The sequence below is a fragment of the Schistocerca gregaria genome, chromosome 10 (genome assembly GCF_023897955.1).
Source record: "Schistocerca gregaria isolate iqSchGreg1 chromosome 10, iqSchGreg1.2, whole genome shotgun sequence".
Taxonomy (NCBI): domain Eukaryota; kingdom Metazoa; phylum Arthropoda; class Insecta; order Orthoptera; family Acrididae; genus Schistocerca; species Schistocerca gregaria.
In genome coordinates, this window is record NC_064929.1 from 64,673,180 (window position 1) to 64,695,634 (window position 22,455).

The 22,455-nt window shown below is 39.5% G+C and overlaps 1 protein-coding gene across 5 annotated transcripts in view; it reads right to left on the reverse strand.

The window, feature by feature from the left end:
- LOC126293291 (F-box/LRR-repeat protein 7-like) overlaps window positions 1-22,455 on the reverse strand; it is a 137,573-nt gene that overhangs the window by 15,109 nt on the left and 100,009 nt on the right. For all 5 annotated transcript variants that reach the window (XM_049986412.1, XM_049986413.1, XM_049986414.1 and 2 more), the window contains exons 5-6: window positions 12,141-12,326; window positions 1,598-1,777 (exon numbers count right to left, since the gene is read on the reverse strand). In XM_049986412.1, coding sequence (XP_049842369.1) covers window positions 1,598-1,777; window positions 12,141-12,326 — 366 coding nt within the window. The remainder of the gene's footprint in view (window positions 1-1,597; window positions 1,778-12,140; window positions 12,327-22,455) is intronic.

Consider the following 22,455-nt stretch of genomic DNA (forward strand, 5'->3'; position numbering starts at 1 on the left):
AGTACCTGGCAGTAGGTCGCAGCACAATGCACCTAATATGAAAAACGTGTGTTTTTTTGGGGTGTATTGATACTTTTCATCATATAGTGTATAAAACAAAGAGGAATGGCCCAATGATTTTCTTGCAATGGCAGTGATACCAACTGAGAAAAAGAGAAATACCAAAAATGGGCTATCAGCCTAATTTCTTATCCCATTAAAGTGTTGCTGAGAGTGCCAAATAGAAGGCTACACGTTAAGTCAGACAGAAGGATTGGGGACAAACAGTTCAGATTTAGAAGAGGAAAAGAAACACAAGATGCTATTGGCCTGTTAAGAATCACAGGGGAAAGATATATTGAGAAAAGTAGAGAAATTTATGCTGTTTACATTGATTTGGACAACAGCTTTCAACAGAGTACAATGGAACAAGGTGATGGATATTTTGAATTCGAAAGTAGTAGATCGGAACGACAGAAAATTGGTATACTACATATATATACAGAAAGTAGTAATAAAGATTGGGAATGTCTCAAGGAAGCAGCATTGGAAGGGGCATTATACAAGGTTGTTGCCTCTCCGTTTCATTGCTCAACTTATACCTGGAATAGATTATTGTGAAAAGCTTAGATGGAAAATAAGGAGTGCATATTGGTGGAAAGGAAATAGGATGCATACAATTTGCTGATGGCATAGTATTAGTGCCAGAAAGTGAACAAACTGTAAATAAAATGCTAAAAAATCTGAATGATGCTTGTGTGGAATATTGGATGAGACTCAATAGGCAAAAACAAAGAGTGAGTGATCGGTAAAGGAAGGAGATTGACACATATTAAGATAGGAAAAGGTGTTCTTAGTCAAATAAGAACATTAAATGTCTTTGAAGCACGATGATTACCGAAGACTTTGAAGTCACCTAGAAGTGAAAACTCGCACTGCTATAGCGAAGAAGGTGTTCAATAGAAAGAGGAGATTACTATGTGTCAAACTAGATAAAGACCTCATGAAAAGGCTTGACAAGTGTTTTGTCTTGAGTATGGCACTCTATGGGGCAGACACATGGACACTCAGATGAGAAGAGAACACTGCTGCAGGTTATACGAGAAAGTTAGAACTAGATGGGACATTCCGTGAGATGGGAGTGTCTAGTTCATAGGAGGAGATTGAGAGGAAGGAGGAAATACAAGATGACAGATGACAAAAGGGAAGGGAAAATTGTGCGGACCTGAGGAGGATGGCAGAAGACAAAGGGTGGAGAGTTACCACAGGAAAACTTGCTTCTGGGCAGAACACTGATGATGATGATGATGTACATATTGTAGGCAGAGTTACTTCTACCTTCTTTTTGTGAAGTTGCATTTAACTCTAATCACTTACATATCTAAACAACTAGCACTCTACAAGTCACTTAGGCCTACGACATTTCTTGCATGGTGTTCATGACATGGCTAGCAGAGTATTTCCATTCAATGCAATGACTTAATAATTCTTAACACTATTTCAGTCACCACATGTGCAAGTAATTGAAGCAATTATCACTTGCTTCGCCAGTTACAATTTAATTACTCAGACTGTTCCTTTGTCTGCACTACATTGCAAAGTCAACAGCACTGCTTACGTTTCAAGATATTCCAGACGGTAGATCTCGGAGAAAGCAACATCAGTTAACAGCCGACCGTTTCTGACAATGAGTTTCCGCAAAGCAGGGCAGCCACGGCTTATGGCAATTAATGTCTCATCGTCCAGGCCAAACCCTTCTCGTAGATCCAGCACTCTCAGTTTTGGTAGCCCACCAGTGCTAAAAAACACAATGAAGTACATAATTTATGTTGTAGCAGATTATTTTGTCTACATAATGGAAAATATTAATGTAAATAAAATAGAAAGAAACTTCCACATGGGAAAAATATATTAAAAACAAAGATTCCAAGACTTACCAAGCGGGAAAGCGCCGGTAGATAGGCACAATGAATAAAACACACACACACACACACAGAATTTCGAGCTTTCGCAACCGGCGGCTGCTTCGTCAGGAAAGAGGGAAGGAAAAGGAAAGATGAAAGGATGTGGGTTTTAAGGGAGAGGGTAAGGAGTCATTCCAATCCCGGGAGCGGAAAGACTTACCTTCTGCTTGTGTCTGTGTATGTATGGATGGATATGTGTGTGTATGTGTGTATGTGTGTGTGTGTGTGTGTGTGTGTGTGTGTGTGTGTGTGTGTGTGAGTATATACCTATTCTTTTTTCCCCCTAAGGTAAGTCTTTCCGCTCCCGGGATTGGAATGACTCCTTACCCTCTCCCTTAAAACCCACATCCTTTCATCTTTCCTTTTCCTTCCCTCTTTCCTGACGAAGCAGCTGCCGGTTGCGAAAGCTCGAAATTCTGTGTGTGTGTTTGTGTGTTTTATTCATTGTGCCTATCTACCGGCGCTTTCTCGCTTGGTAAGTCTTGGAATCTTTGTTTTTAATATAATGGAAAATATTAGGAAGAGCAACTTAACATTATCTGCTAACAGGGTGATAACACATCCTACCCACCAAATTTTACAACCTCGACATGTTACTCTCGTGCCGCTCTGTAGTAATATGTGTGAAAGGAATTAAGTTGCAGCACTGCTATGGTGTTTGGAAATATCTGTCACATGTCACAATGCACTACCCAATTTGGGCCGCATGGAATTGTTAGATTGCTTAAAACTCAGGCAGTTGTACAGGATGTTCCATTTACCTGATGACCAGACGTGGGTTTTTTTTTTTTTTTCTGCCCACTGGAGCAGCATAGGCCAATTGAATGGGTCCCCCGTCCCCCTGCCTTTTAGGACAGTATCTTTTGAACAATGAAAAAAACATCACCAGTGTAACAGTGAAGTCTGTGAATGCAACAATGCCAAGACTGAATTATTCTGTCCCACAATGAGTGTTTATTTACGATTCATATGTGTACAGAGCCAACTCAACTAGTGAGAGGTCGTTTGTTCCAGGTGTTCAAAATCAGTCATGATGCAATTCACGAACGAGTGAATAGATTTTGTTAAATGGGAAGTATTCATGACAAGAAGCATAAACGACGACATACAGTGCTCACAGAAGCACAAGATGACACTGTATAGTGTCTTGAAAATTCCCTTAAAAAGTCTCTTGGACACCCTTCACAGCAAATGCAAATTTCTTGCATCTCTCTATGAACAGCTGCTAAGTTACGTGAGCTAAGGCCCTCTAAAGTAACAGTAGTGCAAGAACTTAAACCTAGTGATCCTGGGCACAGGGTTAGGTTTTGCAAATGCATTTTCAAACAAATGCTTAACAGTGAAATGGATCCTTACTTCATTCTGTTTCCAAAAAAGGTTCGGTTTCATTTACAAGGGTTTGCTGATTCCCAAAACTGTCAACAATGGAGCACTGACAGATCTATTCTGCTTCAAGAGGACCCCCTTGACAGTCAGAAAATATGAGTATGGTGCACAGTTAGTGATGACCAAATAATATGCCCAATATTTTTTAATGTCACAGTTAATTATGAAAGATATGTTCAAAACATTTTCTAACCATTTTTTGATGAGCTGAATGAAAGAGATTGAAGCTCCACATTTTTTTCAACAGGATTCAGCAAGGGCTCTTACAGCCAATGATTCTTTGTGTGTGTTCCACGGCAGAGTCATTAGCAACAATACCTGGCTCACTCAAAGTGCTGATTTAACCCTGCATGATGTATATTTGTGGAGAGCAATGAAGAATAAAGTTTACACAACAAATCCGCACGTTACTGTAACTCAAGGATAACATCTGCAAATCAGTTAATTCAATTTCTCAAAGAGAATTATATTACGTGATGAACGATTTCTTGTGTAGACATAAGTGTGCAAAAAACAATGGGAAGCAGTTCCAGCACCTCCTTGCTTTTATTTCCGTGTACTTTAAATTTAATACTGCTGTAGTAGATGGGTCATACTGTGTCTGATTTGTTGGACAACAGAGTGCTTGCTGCCAACCATCTAATGTGCTGTGTGTGCAGTCATCAGATAAATGGAACATCCTGTATTTGTAACTATAATAATTTCAAAGATATCAAAGATTTAATTCAACTGATTTTAGATATACTTGTGTGATTACCAGTTGCGAACATTTAGATATGAGAAGATCATTACACAGGCTGGAAGACAAATAAGTGAAGATAGGTCATAAAAGGGTAGGCAACACAGGTCAGATATGCACCATTGCAGAACTATGGCCATAAAATGACAGCCAATCACCAATGAGGTTGCTGAAGTTTGTTCAGGAAGAGAACATTTGTCTATTAGTTTGGTTTTGTACTAAAAAACTGTTACTGTACTTGTTACGAAAGAAGTTAATTTGGTCTCTCTGTATATTAGTAAAAACTACAGCATGTGGCCTTCAGATTTCTTTATTGACATCGTATTTTAAATTACCACATGTCCACTTTCTTAGTGCCATGTTATTTCTCCAGTACAAACTATCATCATAGTAGATTAATGACATTACAGTGCTACTAGCACAATTGATCTAATAGTCAAGGATTAACCAGAAAACACCTCAGAAAATCATCAGTTCATGCACAAACTTTTCTTCCTTCACAGCATAGAAACCGACTCAAATTGTATGTCTGCAGTCTCTGAGTGCTGTGATACTCTCTATTTACACACTCCATTCGATTACAGTTGTGTATTCACACACATTATTCATTTAAAACGAAGATTGAAAAGCGTCTTTTCAAAGATAACATGCACAGTTTTTCAAAATTTATATTTCTGTTGTTACAAATCAAGTTTGTTGCCATGCACAATCTGTTGAAATAGTTTTGTCAGAAGATGTTATTTACTGTTGCTACCATGTTTTCAAAACAAGTTTTTGCGAAAATTGATATTTGCTCTCAGCCATATAAAGCAGAAGTAGATAAACACAAACTGTGGTTTGCTCCTAAGAGCCGAAGGCAGAATTATAATGTAGGACATCACTGTCAATAACAATGTGAAAGTGTTTTCTGGAAAAGAAGAAGAAGTGTAAACTGTAAGCAAGTACCTGCCACCCGAACCAACAATAGAAAAAATTAGCGGAATACACAACAAAAATAACTCTCGATTATTGCTCAATTCAGGCCAGCTTTGTCAGGAAGAAGAAACATCAATAAAGAAGCGAAAAGGAAGTGTACTGTTTTCATCAGGAAAAATGATGAGCACACAGTACTCGCATGTACAGCAAAATTTCATGCAGGAATGTCCAAAGACAGACTTTCAAACAGAACAAGAACTGGAGAAAAAGAATCAATTAATAACAAACCACAGGTTGCACAAACGTCTTGCAAAAAGTTCTATGCAATAAGGAAGGAGGAAAATCCAAATGTGTTTAAAGTATGTTTTGATACAAAGGGTGGCGCAAAAGTAACTGGACACTGATTTAAACAAAAGATAAAATTTATGTTTCATTACAAATACAAACAACACTTACAATTATTTTTAATGTTCAAATTGTTTTCGGTCTTCCTTAATACATCTTTGAAGTCTTTATGGAACAGTTACATACTTTATGGCATAGTGTGGCATCACTGTCCAAATCATGAAATGTGTCATGTATGTAGTCTTGTTTTAGTTTAGCAATGATCTGAGGCTTTTGAGAATAAACAAAGTCCTTTCCCCATAGGGAAAAATCAATGGGCGTAACATCTGGTGAAAGTGGAGTCATGTCAGTATCTGCCCTTCGACCAATCACTTTTCTTTGGAAAGTTTCATTTAAATAAACACTGACAAGAAACTTCCTGGCAGATCAAAACTGTGTGCCTGACCGAGTCTCGAACTCGGGACCTTTGCCTTTCGCGGGCAAGTGCTCTACCAACTGAGCTACCGAAGCATGACTCACGCCCGGTACTCACAGCTTTACTTCTGCCAGTATCCGTCTCCTACCTTCCAAACTTTACAGAAGCTCTTCTGCGAACCTTGCAGAACTAGCACTCCTGAAAGAAAGGATACTGCGGAGACATGGCTTAGCCACAGCCTGGGGGATGTTTACAGGATGAGATTTTCACTCTGCAGCGGAGTGTGCGCTGATATGAAACTTCCTGGCAGATTAAAACTGTGTGCCCGACTGAGACTCGAACTCGAGACCTTTTCATGTCAGCGCACACTCCGCTGCAGAGTGAAAATCTCATTCTGGAAACACTGACAACATTGTCATAATGTGGTGGAGCACCATCGTGTTGAAAGTAAATTTCTTGAAAGTTTTCAACATAAGTTTTAGTACTGCATAATTCTGAAGCATATTCAAATAGTTATCTCCTATCACTGTTCCTTCAAAGATGTTTACCAAATAACGATAATCCGCTCAAACACTCACACCAGGTTGATTTAGTTGTTGTTCTAACTAAAGATTGTGATTGTCAGTATACTAGTACGCCGGCATGGTAGCTCAGCATGTTCGGTCAGAGAGCCGGTTGGCCTCTGTAATAAAAAATAACAGAGTGGAAGGATCAACAAATGAACTTGAACGGATGTCATGTGACGTCCGCAACGACCAAACTCAACGATTCAAAAAAAAAGAGGATGATCAGTAATGTCTGCTAACTTGTCCACTTAAAATTGGTCTAGTCAGTCCACACAATTTTATTGAACAGATTAGGATCATGCTTCTGTTGGTAAGTATCAATTCACAAAACTGAAGATGTCAATCTGGATCACCTTCAGGCAACCCATATTGTATACTTGGAATGCAAACTTTAAATTTCTGTTTTTGTAACATTCTTTGCACTGACCTTCGTGATGAATCCATCTCAGATGCTAATCATCTGGTCGATTTTTGCGGACTTTGGGTCACAGCTAAACATACCCACAATTCATTTTCCTCAGTTGTGACTGCTGTTGGGCAGCCAGATCTTGGTGCACCCATAACAAATCCATGTTCTTCAAATCTATCTCGTATGTCATGCACTGTTTGTCTAGATGATGGTTTTGCTCTAAAGTGTCTTCCCCATTCAGTAATAACTGCAGTAGCACTTACTTTTGTTTTCTTTTAACCAACTGTCCAGTGACTTTTGTGCCACCCTGTACAATAGACTCAGTCCATACCAAGGATCTCGTAAGGTGAAACATCCTATTCAAGATAGGTTTGGCTATACAATTTAGGCATTATGAATGATTCCCAAGTACAGACTAAGGAAGGGATTGCTTTTTATAGCTAGTTTAAAACAGGACTGAAAATATGCAACCATGGAGCCTCTGCTCTATCGGATTTTCTCAGAAACCTTGAAGCATCCTTGCCAGAAAATGGTTAAAATGAAATTTATTTATCTTCCAACTTCTGTGCCAGTCAAAATAAAAATATAGTAACAATGTGCACACTAATAGTCTTCAGGAAAGAAAACACATTTGTGATCACACTATGATCCTGGCAGAGCATTTGGTAGTGTGGATAAAGACTACAGGACAAAGGAAGATATTCTTTCACTGACCGAATACTTTAAAGCACTGCAACAACATAGCACTGTCAAGTTTAGGAAGCAAAACATCTCAAGTCCATCACACTAAACAGATGCCTTCCAAAATAACTGCTCAGCAAGTGATGGCTTATGATAAGTCTTAAAAAGAAGTTATTGTTCTCAGTACTGGACACTTATAATGGAGTCCTGGTAGAGGTCGAGATATGGAAATTCAGAAACAGCAGCCAGGAAGTGAGGAACACAGTCACCTTTGAAAAGATCAACAAGGTTAGTAAGGAAAAGAAATAGTGTACCTTAAAACTTGTGAAGCATTTTAACACACCAAGAGGAGCACAACAGTTTTGTAAGGATATTGTTGAACATTATCAATGGATTTTCTGTTTAGTACTGTTGTTGCTGGTATTTTGTGTTTTATTTCTATAATGTTTGTTGCTATTTTGCACTTCTGTTTATCATATATTTTTGGAAAATTATCGCACTAAACTGATATACTGTAGTATTCTGATGCAAAATTAACAATAAAGTAGCTTTCTTTGTAGTTAATCTTAAAGATAAGAAAGAAATGGAAAAGATTCAATTTGAGTGTGTAGATTAACTAAACTTTTGACTTCTGTCTTTGCATTTATTGACTTTATGACTGCCTCCATAGTGCAGCGGTAGTATTACCGCCCACCATGCAAGGGGGTCTGGGTTCGATTCCTGGCAGATGATTGGGTGTTGTGTGTCCTTCATTTTCATCATCATTGACACGAGTCGCCGAAGTGCCGTCAACTGAAAAGACTTTGGAGTTCGGCCGCCGTATTGCAAGTCTTTTTAGTTGATGTCACTTCAGTGACTTTCGTGTCAATGATGATGAAAATGAAGATACTATATAGTAATTTTGTCCTACTTTCTGAAATAAAGAATGAATAATTTTGGAAAAGTCAAACATGAAAGCAGAATCGTGGCTACAGAAGCTGTGTAAACGTTAAATTATCTCATTTATGTAAATAATATTTCAGTGTGATAATTAAAAAACACACTTCCTACAATTTATTTATTTATTTATTTATTTATTCTGGCATTTATTGGGTTTTGAAAAAAAAAAAAAACATTTCGCAATTATGGTAAGATAACATTTTACTTTGTATAATTTGATGATAATTTTTTTTGAACACACTGCTTTTATATTTCATCAATCATAAGTTCATCAAGAGAGGTAATATTTTCTGTAAATTAAGACGTCAAATGAACCTGGATGTACTAGTAATTGTCTTCTTTGACAACAACATTTTGTTTCATATTTCTTACTTCGAGATTTCTATTATTCAAAAATGCACTTTTCATAGTGTAAATCTCACCCTTTTCCAAGTTTCTTATTATGGCAAATAACATTACAGTAATTGTTTTTGTACGTTTTGGAAACAGTTACAACTAATTGTGAACTGTAAAACATACTGTGATGTTGATGAACAAACTGAGCACAACAGATGGCACATTTTGATTCTGTCTCAATCCACGAAGCTCGACATCACCTCAGCAGATAGGACTGCACTCAGAGACTTGCCAAAAGACAAAAGTATTGTTATTTTATGTACTGGCAAGGGGTACTCCATTGTCATGTCTCACGTACCAAATATAATGATGACATTTTCAAATGTTTGTGAGAGATACTATGTTCTCGCCAACAAACACTGAATTACACCGATAGGGCAAAACATTATGACCATTGTCTACCAAAAGGTAGGATGTCACCTAGTGGCATTATGGGAATGTGACATGATAAGGAAGGTATATTGGTGGATCAATGGTAGGTGGTGAATCATTCTAATGATGACATAGACTGAAAATGGGGAAATCTACTGACATAAGTGACTTTAACAAACATGATATTATTTTGACACAGAGAATATGAATGAATGTGCTGAAAACAGTGTTGCTAGTTGAATGTTCATGTGCTACTGTAGTGAGCATCTATGGAAAGTGATAGAATGACATCACTGAGGAGTAAGTGATTGGGGGCAACGGCCTTAAGCCGTCGGCACCTGGACAGTGCAGCCAAACGTTGAGCGTTGAGCGTGCTGAGTTTCTGACGTCATGGTGTGGAAAAGCACGCTCGGGAGTCTTTCCGAACGTGCAGAGCAATATCTGGCATGTTAGATATTCTGAGCGTGCGTCTGAGCGTTGACCAATGAGATGGCACAATGCCACCTACGTCACACGCACGCCACCTGCCTTCAGTACAGAGTTGTGAGGCGCCATATTGGCATTCATTTCAAGCCTATATGTATATATGCCGCTTCTGAGCACCAACAAATTGAGAATAACTGGAAAACCCGTTGTTAACTGTGTGATTCATTCCAATAAAATAATGAGAAACATCACTTTCGTGGCAAAAGAGTTAATGTAACTTGCGTATTATGAGAGTAGGCTATTTGAAGGCAGCGACACACTGAAGATCCAACCAAAACGCATCATTCTTTGTACACTTTGTTATAATTAAATTTCAATTAGTAACATATCTACGATTAAGGCTTTCAGCAACTGGTAACATAATATGATTAGATACAGAAGGTCTGATGTTGGTTTAGCGTAATGAGTAGCGTCAAATTTCCTGGAATGAGCTGTTTGTTGGGGCGGTGGTTTGTGTCTTAACTCTTCCAAATTTTTTTTCCCTGACATATGCGTTTTTATTAGGTTCTGATACTTTATTATTAATTTAATATAAATATACACTACAATATCTGATGTTATGTAAATATAAGTTCACCTTTTTTTGAGGGGTGACTTTGTTCGATTGGCTTAATCTACAGGACAGCTTGCACCTACTTGTATAAAGATATTTTGCTCCTTTTTCTTTTACGCTTCACAATTTGCATGTTGCAAAGATTCTGCTACTGGGTAGGAACAGTGATCAAGTAAGACTGACCTTTGGGTTCTACTAAAATGTAGGAATGATGAAATTATGTTTATCTTACGTGCAGAAGTATTCCAAATTAAATTTCGGGCATGCAGCTGCACAAATAAAATTTCCTCCACTGATATTTTGGGCTGTATCACCCGGCCATCCTCAGAGTGAGTCACAAGCTTGTGAGTCACTGTGAGGATGGCCAAACGATACGGCCCGAAATATCAGTGGAGGAATGTTATTTGTGCAGCTGCATGCCCGAAATTTATTCGATTTTAACGCACTGTTTGTAATGGAACTTTTATAAGCCTGTGTACTTATTGATTGGACATGGTACTTTCCCTTTCATGGACAATGGAGGAAACGTGCGTTTTAATAGAGCTAACGCGGGAATTTTATGCATGACCGTTGAGTAAACAGTGTGATTTACGAACTAGAAACATCCCTCAACCTGCCGATGGAGTGCGTTGCGATCGCGTATACCACGTTGGGGCCCACATACCGTATGCACAAGTCACATCGTTCCTGAGTGTTCAGCTGCACGTCGAACTTGGCACACTGAACGTTGACATTCGACAGCACGGTCCGTGTGCAGACGGCTGAGCCTAGCTCTTAGATGGGTCACTGTCTGGGTCTGTCGTGCTGTTGGCAAGCGAGGTACACTCTGTCCTTTTGAGGCCAATCGAGGAGCTTCCTCGCAAACGGTGGCTCGAAATGTGCACCACATCAAGGACACAAGCTGGTGGGAGCAGTGTTATGCTATGGGGCACTGGCTGCTTTGCTTGCGTGGGACCTGCAGTAGTACTCAAAGACTTGCAGACAGCTACAGACCACCTACACCCACACATGCTTGATGTCTTCCCTGCCAGTGATGTCATCTTCCAGCGTGTCTCACAGCCAGAACCGTGCTACAGCTGTTTGAGGAGCACGATAGTGTACTGACTTTGATGTCTTGGCGACAAAATTTGCTTGATGTGAATCCAGTGGAACCCAATTGGGTTGCTATCAGGAGCCATTACCTCATACACAAATCAGCGGTCCGCTATCCACAAACGTTCGAATCCATGATATGCCGAATCAGTGTCACATTGCATTCCAAAGGTGGGCCAACAGGTTATTAAGCAGGTGTTCATAATATTCAATAACCTATTTCTAGGGTACTAAGTGGTTACTGGAACATACATGCCAACTTTCAAAACTGAAAAATCAGGAGAATTTTAGTAATCTGCACAGTTTATAGTCAAATTATGCTCTACAATAAATGAGGTAATTAAAGCCTCATCATTTGTCTTAGAAGTTCCAAGTTAACACTGACAAGTAGCAGCCACACCTTGTCATCCACCAATATATCGAATGTGTACGATTTTCAAATAGTAAGGAAAGTACTGAAACTGCTCTGAAAATCGGGAGATCGGGCTTCATGGTCGATAGATCGGGATGAAGAAGGAAAAATCTGGAGGAAGAAGGAAAAATCGGGAGGAAGAAGGAAAAATTGGGAGTTTCCCCACTTAAATCGGGAGAGTTCACATGTCTGCTGGAATCTTGTCGTACCAAAGGCTCCATAAATTAAAATAACATAATGCCTATGGTGGCCATCAGTCCAGTACAGCATGTGACCCAGCCAGCAAAGCAGGTACAGTATGAAGAGACTGCCAAGGCAAAAGCACAGCTATATAGGAGCGTTAATGTAGGAGTCAGACCAGTGTACAATTAGCTGAAAGATCATTGCGTTTGAACCACTCCCACCAAATGGAAGCCCAGAAATTTTAATATACTGCATTCCCAATAGATTATAAATTCATAAAAATTGTGTGCATTCATCACATAACTTACGTAAATGCCAGAGAAGCTACGCCAGGTGGTAACGGTTCAAGCATCGGCATCTTTAGTTCCTTCAAGTTCTTCAGCTGCCCCACAGCAGTAAACGCCTGCCTTGCTCCATCATGGACTATGTAGAAATAGAAAAGCTGCAGACGTTCCAAGCTGTCAGCACAGACTGTCAATAAAGGCAGGACAGACCTGAGTAACAACAGAAAGGGGCTTGTGAGAACATTTTCCTCGTGCCACATTTCAAGTGTCCACAGAAATAATGCACGAGTTATTGTAACTTTAAATTAATGGTGATTATATTCCAATCGTAATTTTATCATGTTCAAATGTGACTCTTACATCACATGCTAGAGAAATATGGGATCATTATAATTAATTTTAACTGAAAGTACACATTATTAACATAGTATACAATAGTATTGGATTTCCACATAAGTTCATAGCGTCCTTCCATAAATTTAATAAACACAACAAATATGCATAACAGAGACTTTATATTGTTGTTGTTGTGGTCTTCAGTCCTGAGACTGGTTTGATGCAGCTCTCCATGCTATTCTATCCTGTTCCAGCTGCTTCATCTCCCAGTACCTACTGCAGCCTACATCCTTCTGAATCTGCTTAGTGTATACATCTCTAGGTCTCCCTCTACGATTTTTACCCTCCACACTGCCCTCCAATACTAAATTGGTGATCCCTCGATGTCTCAGAACATGTCCTACCAACCGATCCCTTCTTCTAGTCAAGTTGTGCCACAAACTTCTCCCAATCCTATTCAATACCTCCTCATTAGTTATGTGATCTACCCACCTAATCTTCAGCATTCTTCTGTAGCACCACATTTTGCAACCTTCTATTCTCTTCGTGTCTAAACTATTTATCGTCCACGCTTCACTTCCATACATGGCTACACTCCATACAAATACTTTCAGAAACGAATTTCTGACATTTAAATCTAAACTCAATATTAACAAATTTTTCTTCTTCAGAAACACTTTCCTTTCCGTTGCCAGTCTGCATTTTATATCTTCTCTACTTCAACCATCATCAGTTATTTTGCTCCCCAAATAACAAAATTCCTTTACTTCTTTAAGTGTCTCATTTCCTAATCTAATTCCCTCAGCATCACCCGACTTAATTCGACTGCATTCCATTATCTTCCTTTTGCTTTTGTTGATGTTCATCTTATATCCTCCCTTCAAGACACTGTCCATTCTGTTCAACTGCTCTTCCAAGTCCTTTGCAGTCTCTGACAGAATTACAATGCCATCGGCGAACCTCAAAGTTTTTATTTCTTCTCCATGGACTTTAATTCCTACTCCGAATTTTTCTTTTGTTTCCTTTACTGCTTGCTCAATATACAGATTGAATAACATCGGGGACAAGCTACAACCCTGTCTCACTCCCTTCCCAACCACTGCTTCCCTTTCATGCCCCTCGACTCTTATAACTGCCATCTGGTTTCTGTACAAATTGTAAACAGCCTTTCGCTCCCTGTATTTTACCCCTGACACCTTCAGAATTTGAAAGAGAGTATTCCAATCAACATTGTCAAAAGCTTTCTTTAAGTCTACAAATGCTAGAAACGTAGGTTTGTCTTTCCTTAATCTTTCTTCTAAGATAAGTCGTAGGTTCAGTATTCCCTCACGTGTTCCAACATTATATTATCAATGATTATTCTTCTTCACTATTTACAAGTCACCCAACGCTGGTCTAAGTTTCAATTCTGCAACTGTACAAATCACATAGCTTTGAGACAAAGAACTCGTTGACCGATGTTCAGAGTCATTTTCATCTGGAAAGGAAGTTACTTGGAAGATGTTTGGAGACAGTGAAAATCTGAGGGCACTTACTCAGCGAATAAAGGGGGTGCAGAATGACTTCCCAACCAAACTATTGGATAGCGTTTTTTGCCAGTCTATTGGAATGGACGAGCATCGTCATGGAGTAGTATCACTTCACACGGTCTTCCTGGTCATTGTTCTCGGACTGCATCTGCAAGACATCTTAGCTGATGATGATAAATTTCAGCAGTGATGGTTACGAGGGGGGACCCAGAAGAAACCTGACTCCAAAGGCGCTGCCACTTGTAGACATAGTGCAGGGTTCTCACGCTAGATGGTGTTGGTAGAGACCTTCATGAAACAGCTGTGCAGACGGCGTCAGTGTAGAGCTGAACGTCCAAGTGCGGTATTGTGTTTCCCTGACTGTTGGCGGGTTACCTCTGCGAAGTCGTTATGGCAACTTTAAATGAACAAAGAGTGTGTGTGAAATTTTGTTTCCTGCTTAAAAAAACTGCAACGGAGACACACCAAATGCTTCAGGAAGCTTTCCAGGAAGGCGTTATGAGCCGCACACATGTTTTCGAGTGGTTTGGGCACTTTAAATGCGGCGAGATGTGTGTTGAAGACCGAGCTCGTTCTGGACACCCTTCAACATCGCGAAATGAGGAGAACATTGAAAAGGTCCTCCAAAAGATCGACGAGGATCGTCGGCAAATGATCGACCAAATTTCAGCGGAGACAGGAATCAGTTGGAGCTCGTGGCAGCGGATTTTGAGTGAGGATTTGCACACGAGACATGTTGCTGCTAAATTTCTTCCGCGCCTTTTCACACAGGAGCAAAAAACCATCCGCAGGAATGTGTGTCAGGACTTGAAAACAGAGGTTGCATGTGATCCAAACTTCTTGAACAAAGTCATTACAAGGGATGAGAGTTGGCGTTACGGGTATGACCCAGAAACCAAGCCAGTGGAGGACTCCCAACTCTCCCAGACAAAAAAAGCAAGGCAAGTGAGGTCAAATGTGAAGACTATGATCATTGTCTTTTTTGGTGTTCATGGAATTGTGCATCGGGAATTGGTACCCCCCTGACCAGATGTTAACCAGCACTTTCACTTTGATGTTTTAAGGCGTCTACCAGAGGATGTGAGGAGGAAATGCCCGGAACTTTGGCAATCAGGTGACTGGTTTGTGCATCACGACAATGCTCCAGCTCACACGGCCTTACGAGTGACCCACTATTTGGCATCTCAGAGGTGGTCTGTCGTTCCCCACACTCCGTATTCGCCGGACATAGCCCCGTGCGACTTTTTCCTATTTCCACGAATGAGAAAAACGCTAAAAGGGGAGCATTATGATGATGTGGAGGCGGTAAAAACAGCTTCGCACAAAGGGCCCTGGACAATATCAAACTTGAAGAGTTCCAAACATGCTTCCAACAGCGGGAAAAGAGACGTGACAAGAGCATCGCATGTAATGGAGAGTATTTTGAAGGTGACTGAAATAAGTTTGTAAAAACATACATCAATAAATGTTTTATGGCAACAATCCGCTTTCTTTTGGGTCCCCCCTCGTACACCTCACGGAAGCGATTTGAAGTACACCACGTCATCACTGTTCCACCAGATCCATAACATTTTCCTTTGTCAATGTGCACAGGTCTTTGTACGTGGAGTTGCTGCTTTGTCTGGGCACAACCATTCCTTTGTTTTCCTCGTGTTACCATAGAGTCAGCATTTCTTATCACCAGTAACAATACAGGATAGGAATGGTAAGTGTTGTTCACGAGCTGACTTATGACGAGCAAGCAAAGACGCACATATTGCCACATGGTGATTTTGGGTTAGAGCATGCAGTACCCATACTCTCAATTTTTGAAACTTTCTCATTGCATGCAAATGTCACACAATGGTGGAATGATCACAGTTCATCACTTCTGCCCACAGTTCATCACTTCTGCCAGTTCTCAAGTACACTGATGTGGATACTTGTGGATTAATGTGTTTACAAATTCTTCATCAAACCCTGAAGGTCTTCCTTAATGTGGAAAGTTACTAATGTCAAAACAATTCTCCTTAAAATGAGAAATAATTTTCTTGTTGTGCTCTGTCCAACTGCATTATCTCAATACACGACACAAATGTTTCTGGCTGCCTCAACAGCTGCCACTCTTCTACTGGACTCAAACAGAAGAATATGTCGGAAATGTTCCAATTTATCCACTTGGCACACCATTTACTAGCATCCACAGCTCCACTCATTATTTCAAATGACAATATGTAAATTCAAATAGCAATAATGAACCACAAATAAAAAATGACAATCGACAAATAAACCTACAGTGACCAGAATACCAACATGCAAAACAAAAATGCTGCAAACTTATGAAACAACCTATTAACAACAACAATAACGATAGTTTTGTGTAGCTCAAAAGGTTGGTGCAAGTCTTTTAATTGCATGCCACATAAGTGAGTAGGCTCCCTAACTTACACAGCAATTCTACAGAGGAAAAATAGAGCCACAGTTTAATGTGGAAGCTGAAACCTGTGTTTGTTGTTCCTGGTGAATCTTAACAGAAATTTTCCACACTTCAACTGGGATTTGATGCTGTGACCTTTCAGATTCTAGGCCAACACATTAATACCTTATTACCATTCCTAACCACAAAATTATGCTACTGTATGTTAGACATCAGTAATGGTGCAAGTCAATGCTCCAGCTTTGAGGAACATCAGTTGGTGACGATTTAGTGTTTGCATTGGCCAGCTCGTAATACTAATGTTTCAGGTACTCAAAATAAACTGAACAAATGTTTTGGTGGGCAGAGCTTTTGTAGTACCACATTTTGCCATTAGGAGTGCACAGAGAGAACATTCCAGAATCAGTAACCAAAGTGCCGTCACTGAAGAAGGTCTGGACTAGTTTTGGCAGAGTTTGTAGTGACAACTGTTTTGTGTAATTGTCATTTTTGCAGTGGTTGATTTTTGTGCGCAGTGTATGATGGTAAAATTCTATCTCCCCCCTTCCAGAAAGAGTTGAACGGAAGAAACTCTTGACATGTTAAAAACAACATACATGGATAATGCTATGGGAAAACTCAAGTGTCTAAGTGGTTTTTCCATTTCAAAAATGGGAAACTTCAATTGGTGACAAACCTTGTTGTGCTCGTCCTTCCACAGCCCAAATGCACGAAAATGTTGAAAACATTCGTGCAGTCATCAATGAAGATCGACAACGGACCACTGAAGAAACTGACAATCTGTCAAGAGTGTTTTGAAGTATCAGGGCTGGGAACTGTGACAGAAGATTTGAGAATGAAAAGGGCCACTGTCATATTTGTGCCACGACCACTGACTGCTCAAGTTGAGTGGAAGCATGCTGTGCTTTGAAACAAGAGTACCAAAATGATCCAAATTTTTTTTTTGTTTTCCAAAAATTATCACAGGTAATGAAACTTCGTGCTGTGCTTTGGATCCTGCATCAAAGCAACAATCAAACCAGTGGAAGACTTCAAGTTTGGATCACCCCAAGAAAGCTAGTTAGATGAAATCAAATATTAACACAATGCCGATTTCTCTTTTCAGTATGAGGAGAGTTCGTACAAAAATACCATCCAAATTTCCAATTTTTCTGGTGGAGTTTCAATAAATTTTCTTTCATATGAACCTTGTCCCCACAATTATGGACACAACAACAACAAAAGTCGGCCAAATCAGTCCAGCCGTTCTCAAGTGATGACCTTTCATACATGCGACAATTGATTTTTATTTATACAGACTTATGTTTTGCATACATATTTTGGAGGGGCTACTTGTATGTAGTCTCTGTGTCTGCCAGTATGATGCAAAACAATGTAACAATGATAGTCCAGGCCACAATTCCTGATAACAGTTAATAGGGAACAACAGTTAACTTATAAGAAGGAAAAATGAATCAAAAATGTCATGGCATCATAGTATGCTGACACAGAAGTGGTGGGAACAGCTCATGACATTTCTGTTTGAGGTAAAATAGCATGACATTATCGTACCCAATCCCTCATTATGTGAAATGCAGGTCAAAGTCCTTTTCTGCAAAAGTTTCATACTTAAGTTATACAGTACATTTAAATTACTAAATGAGATGTGTCACAATGTGCTCTTCACACGTGAGTTGCTAAGACCCTCATACTGTTGTTGCTCTTTTGATGCCAATAATTTGAGCAGTAGTAAGTAGAAGGGCATGGGACTGAAGGTAAAATATTACTGACATAAATGTAAAAAAATTATGTGCCCAGAATGAAGCCTTGTGGAAGAGATTTTGAAAACTTCCAGGCCAACAGACTTTGTCTATCAAATACTCAATAGCAGCAGTTGTTAGATGTCCCCTATGATTTTTGGAGCTCGCCAAATGTGGTGGCATGTGTGACTCAACAAAACGGGTGGGCATGACGTAGATGCAATGACACTGCAAGGGTATCTGGGTACAGGCCAGACAAACGTGTAGTTGCTCAAGAGGGACAGCAGCCTTTTCCGTAGTTGCAGGGACTAAAGTCTGGATGATTGACTGACCTGGGACAGTAACTTTAGCCAAACATGACCTTGCCATGCTGGTACTGCAAATGACAAAGCACAGGGAAACTACAACTGTTATTTTCCTCCAAGGGTTTGTGACTGTACCATATAATTAAATAATGATGGCATCCTCTTGGGTAAAAAATTCTGGAGATAAAATAAGTCTTCACTCCAATCGCCAGATGTGGATTACTCAGTAGGATGTTATTAGCAGGAAAAACCAAATTGGTGTTCGATGAGTCGGAGAGTGGACTGTAACAACCTTTAATTGAATAAGTAGGTTAGACAATGAAAAGGAAATGGTTAGGGTGAAGTTGGATATAGTGGGTATTAGTACAGGGGCAGGTGAACAGAGGGTTGTAAATGAAAAATCAACAGGAGTAGGTCAAACGATAAATAAGAAAATAGGAATGCAGGGAAGTTACTATCAACAGCACAACCAGTGAATCATCGCATCCAAGATAGACACATAGCCAAAATATGCCACAAGTTTATATGCCTACTAACTCCACAGATGAAAATACTGAAACACTGTACAATGAGATAAAAGAAATAATTTTGATAGTTACAGGAGATGAAAATTTATTTGTGACAGGGGACAAATTTGACAGTAGCAGAAAATGGAATGAGATAAAGTATGGTAAGGGTAAGCCATCTGATAGAATTTTGCACACAGCATAATTTAATCATTGCAAAAAGTTGGTTTTATAATCACGAGAGGAGGTTGCAGATGTGATAAACACACGGAGACGGCAGGAGGAGGACTAGATTTTTAACTGCAAATATTTCCATGGGCAAATGTGAACTGTAAACATAATTTATTGGTGGTGAACAGCCGATTAAAACTGAAGAAATTGCAGAAATCTAGGAGACTAAGGAGATGTGACCTGGATAAATTTAAAGAGCCACACGTTGTTGAGTGTTTCAAAGAGAGCAGCTGGCAACAACTGAAAACAGCAGAGGGACAATGAAGCGAAAGGACAAGGCTTAGACAAAATCCTAGGATTTTTCTATAGATGTAAATGATCTAGCAGATAGGGTTAGCAACAACCTGCAGCTGTTTCCTGATGTTGCTATGGTGTACAGGAATGTGTCATCTTTGAGTGGCTGTAAGAGTACACAAGATGACTCGGACAAAATTCAACAATTTTGCACATATGCTATTTCAATAATGAATAATTCATACCATGCTATGATCCTATCTCACTATGAACAGCTTTCTTCATTGTATCAAACAATGAAAAATCCAGGCTGGAATAACGACATATTATGAAAATGATAGATTGCTACCCACCGTATAGTGTAAATGTTGAGTGACAGGCAAGTGCAACAAAAAGACTGCTAAACAAATGGCAAGTAACAAGCTATCCTTTTCATAATACTGTCACTGTTCCTCCAGTGTATATCAAAAAGAATAATCCAATTTAAAAAAATCTTAACTATTTCGTTATTTGAGATATGTGCATGAACAACATACTGTTGGAAAGAGCAAACTCTTGAGTTTTATATGGTTCCCACTAGGTAGCAGCAGTATGCACCCACTACATCTCTTGTAAAAATGGTGTCGGGGCAACAGAAAGCATTTTGTGTTCTACATTTTGTACAGTATGGGCCACTAATAACTGCTCAGCGTGACTTTTGTACTAGGCACGGCATGGATCCTCCTACAGTGCAGAACATTAGACAATGGCATGAACAATTGCGAGAAAGAAGTTGTTTATGTAAAGACAAATTGCTGAGCCGTCCCAGAGTGTTGTGCACAGATGGCGAATGTATCTGCCATTTGAAAGGAAAGATAGACCGTCATAATATAAGAATATGGGGTACGGAACAACCACATGAAGTTGTACAACGTGAGAGGGACCTTCCAAAATTTAATGTGTTTTGTGCAGTTTTGTGAGAAAAGGTGTACGGTCCATTTTTCTTTGCAGTGAACACTGTTACAGGAAGCACATTTCCCAATATGCTTGAGAACTTTCATTTCCCACAGTTGGAGACCGATTCGAACGACTTCATTTTCCAACACACTGGCATCTGAAAGTGCGGGAATTTTTAAATCAAAAGCATTACTGAATGATGGATCAGTCACAATGCACCATATGATTCAGCCTTGCATTACTGACCTGCAAGGTCACCAGACCTGACTGTATGTGATTATTTCTTGTAGGTGTTTACAAGTGACTCTGTTTATGCGACACCATTGCCAACAACAATGAATGAACAGAGACATCACGTAACAGGAGCTGCGAAGCTGTAACTCAATACATGCTTGCTGCAGAGGGGGAAAAATCTGAATACTGGATTGACTTATGCCATGCACCTCAAGGGGAGCACATTGAATACCTACGAAAAAAAAAAAACTTTTTGAATTTCCCATTCATCAGAAAACAGAATTCATTGTATACATTTATTAGTTTCAGAAATATAGATATGCCAAACTGGATGATTCTTTTTGAAACACCCTGTATAACAGCTTCATATATGAAAGCATAAATATGAGTTTCTGTCTTGCTTATTAGGCAAATATTAAATACTGTTACGGGGAGGTTAATCAATAGGCAACACTAAAGTATTACAGACATTAAACAAAATGTTACATTATGCAATATAAAGAAGGGTATCTGTAAAACCATAACTCAAATAGTCGGATTTTTTATTTTTATTTTTGTTTAGGCTTTATTAATTTTTGAAGGATAGGTAACGTTTATGTGTTTATTCATTGTTGCAGTTAAGATCATAAGTAGTATCCATTTAGTAGGCAGACACCTTACACTGGTAGTCATTCTCTCAGCCCCACTGTAGCCATCCAATGCCTGGAGCTGGAGTGAGTACCAGATTTGTGTTCATAAGATTGGTTAACGAACAAGTGGTAGTGCTTTATTGACTGCATCAGGTTGTGCGGTTTCTAAACTGTAGCTGGTGCCACGGATCACTCTATGTTTAACACTTTTATGTTATGTTTTAGAATGACATGATGAGTGACTTATTAAAGCAGCAGCATAGGACTATTTAATTATTAACATTGCCATTGTAGATTACTTTATTTCAATTGGAAAGCTGATACTGTTAAAAGCGAAGTACAGGGTGAGCACAAAGTCTTGCCCTGATTCTAACAATTTATTACAGAATAACCGTTTGACATAATAATTTACATTTGATACTGTTACATAGGTCAGTGTTACTATGTATTCTCCCCTCCCTTGGTAGCTCGGAGAATGTCGAGGCAGTATGCCAGTTCCTGCCAGGTGTTCCACAACTTGTGTTCTGTCACAGGAGACACAACAGCTTGTATCTTAACCTTCAGTTTGTCGATGTCAGCAACTGGTGTGACAAAGGCTCTGTCCTTGTTATAACCCCAGAAAAAAAGGTCAAGGGGCTTAATGTCTGGAGAGCGGGGTGGCCAGGGTGTTGGACCGCTCCTTCCAATCCACCGATCAGTACATTACTCCCCTCTCCAGACATTACATCCCTTTTCTGGGGCCATATCAAGGATAGAGTCTTTGTAACACCAGTTGCTGACATCAATGAACTGAAGGCTAGGATACAAGCTGCTGTGGGTACTGTGACAGAACACATTTTACGAAACACCTGGCGGGAACTGGAATACTGCCTCGACATTCTCTAAGCTGCCAAGGGAGCACATGTAGAGGTTTACTAATGTAAGTGGTCTTACAAAAAACTAGTAACACTAACCTATGTAATTGCATCAAATGTAGCTCATTATGTCGACAGTTATTCTGCTATGAATTTTTATAATCAGGACAAGACTTTGTGCTCACCCTGTATATTTGCATGAGTTGCACTGTTGTTCTATGTCATTGGTGGGATTGGTTTGATTTCATAATAGCCCCCCCCCCCCCCCCCCCCAACACATTTAAATTAATATTGAACAATGTGTGTGAGTCTGACATATTGCACACTCTTTTCACATAAAAATACTTGTTCTCTGACAAGATTTCAAAACATACTTGGTAGACGTGATTC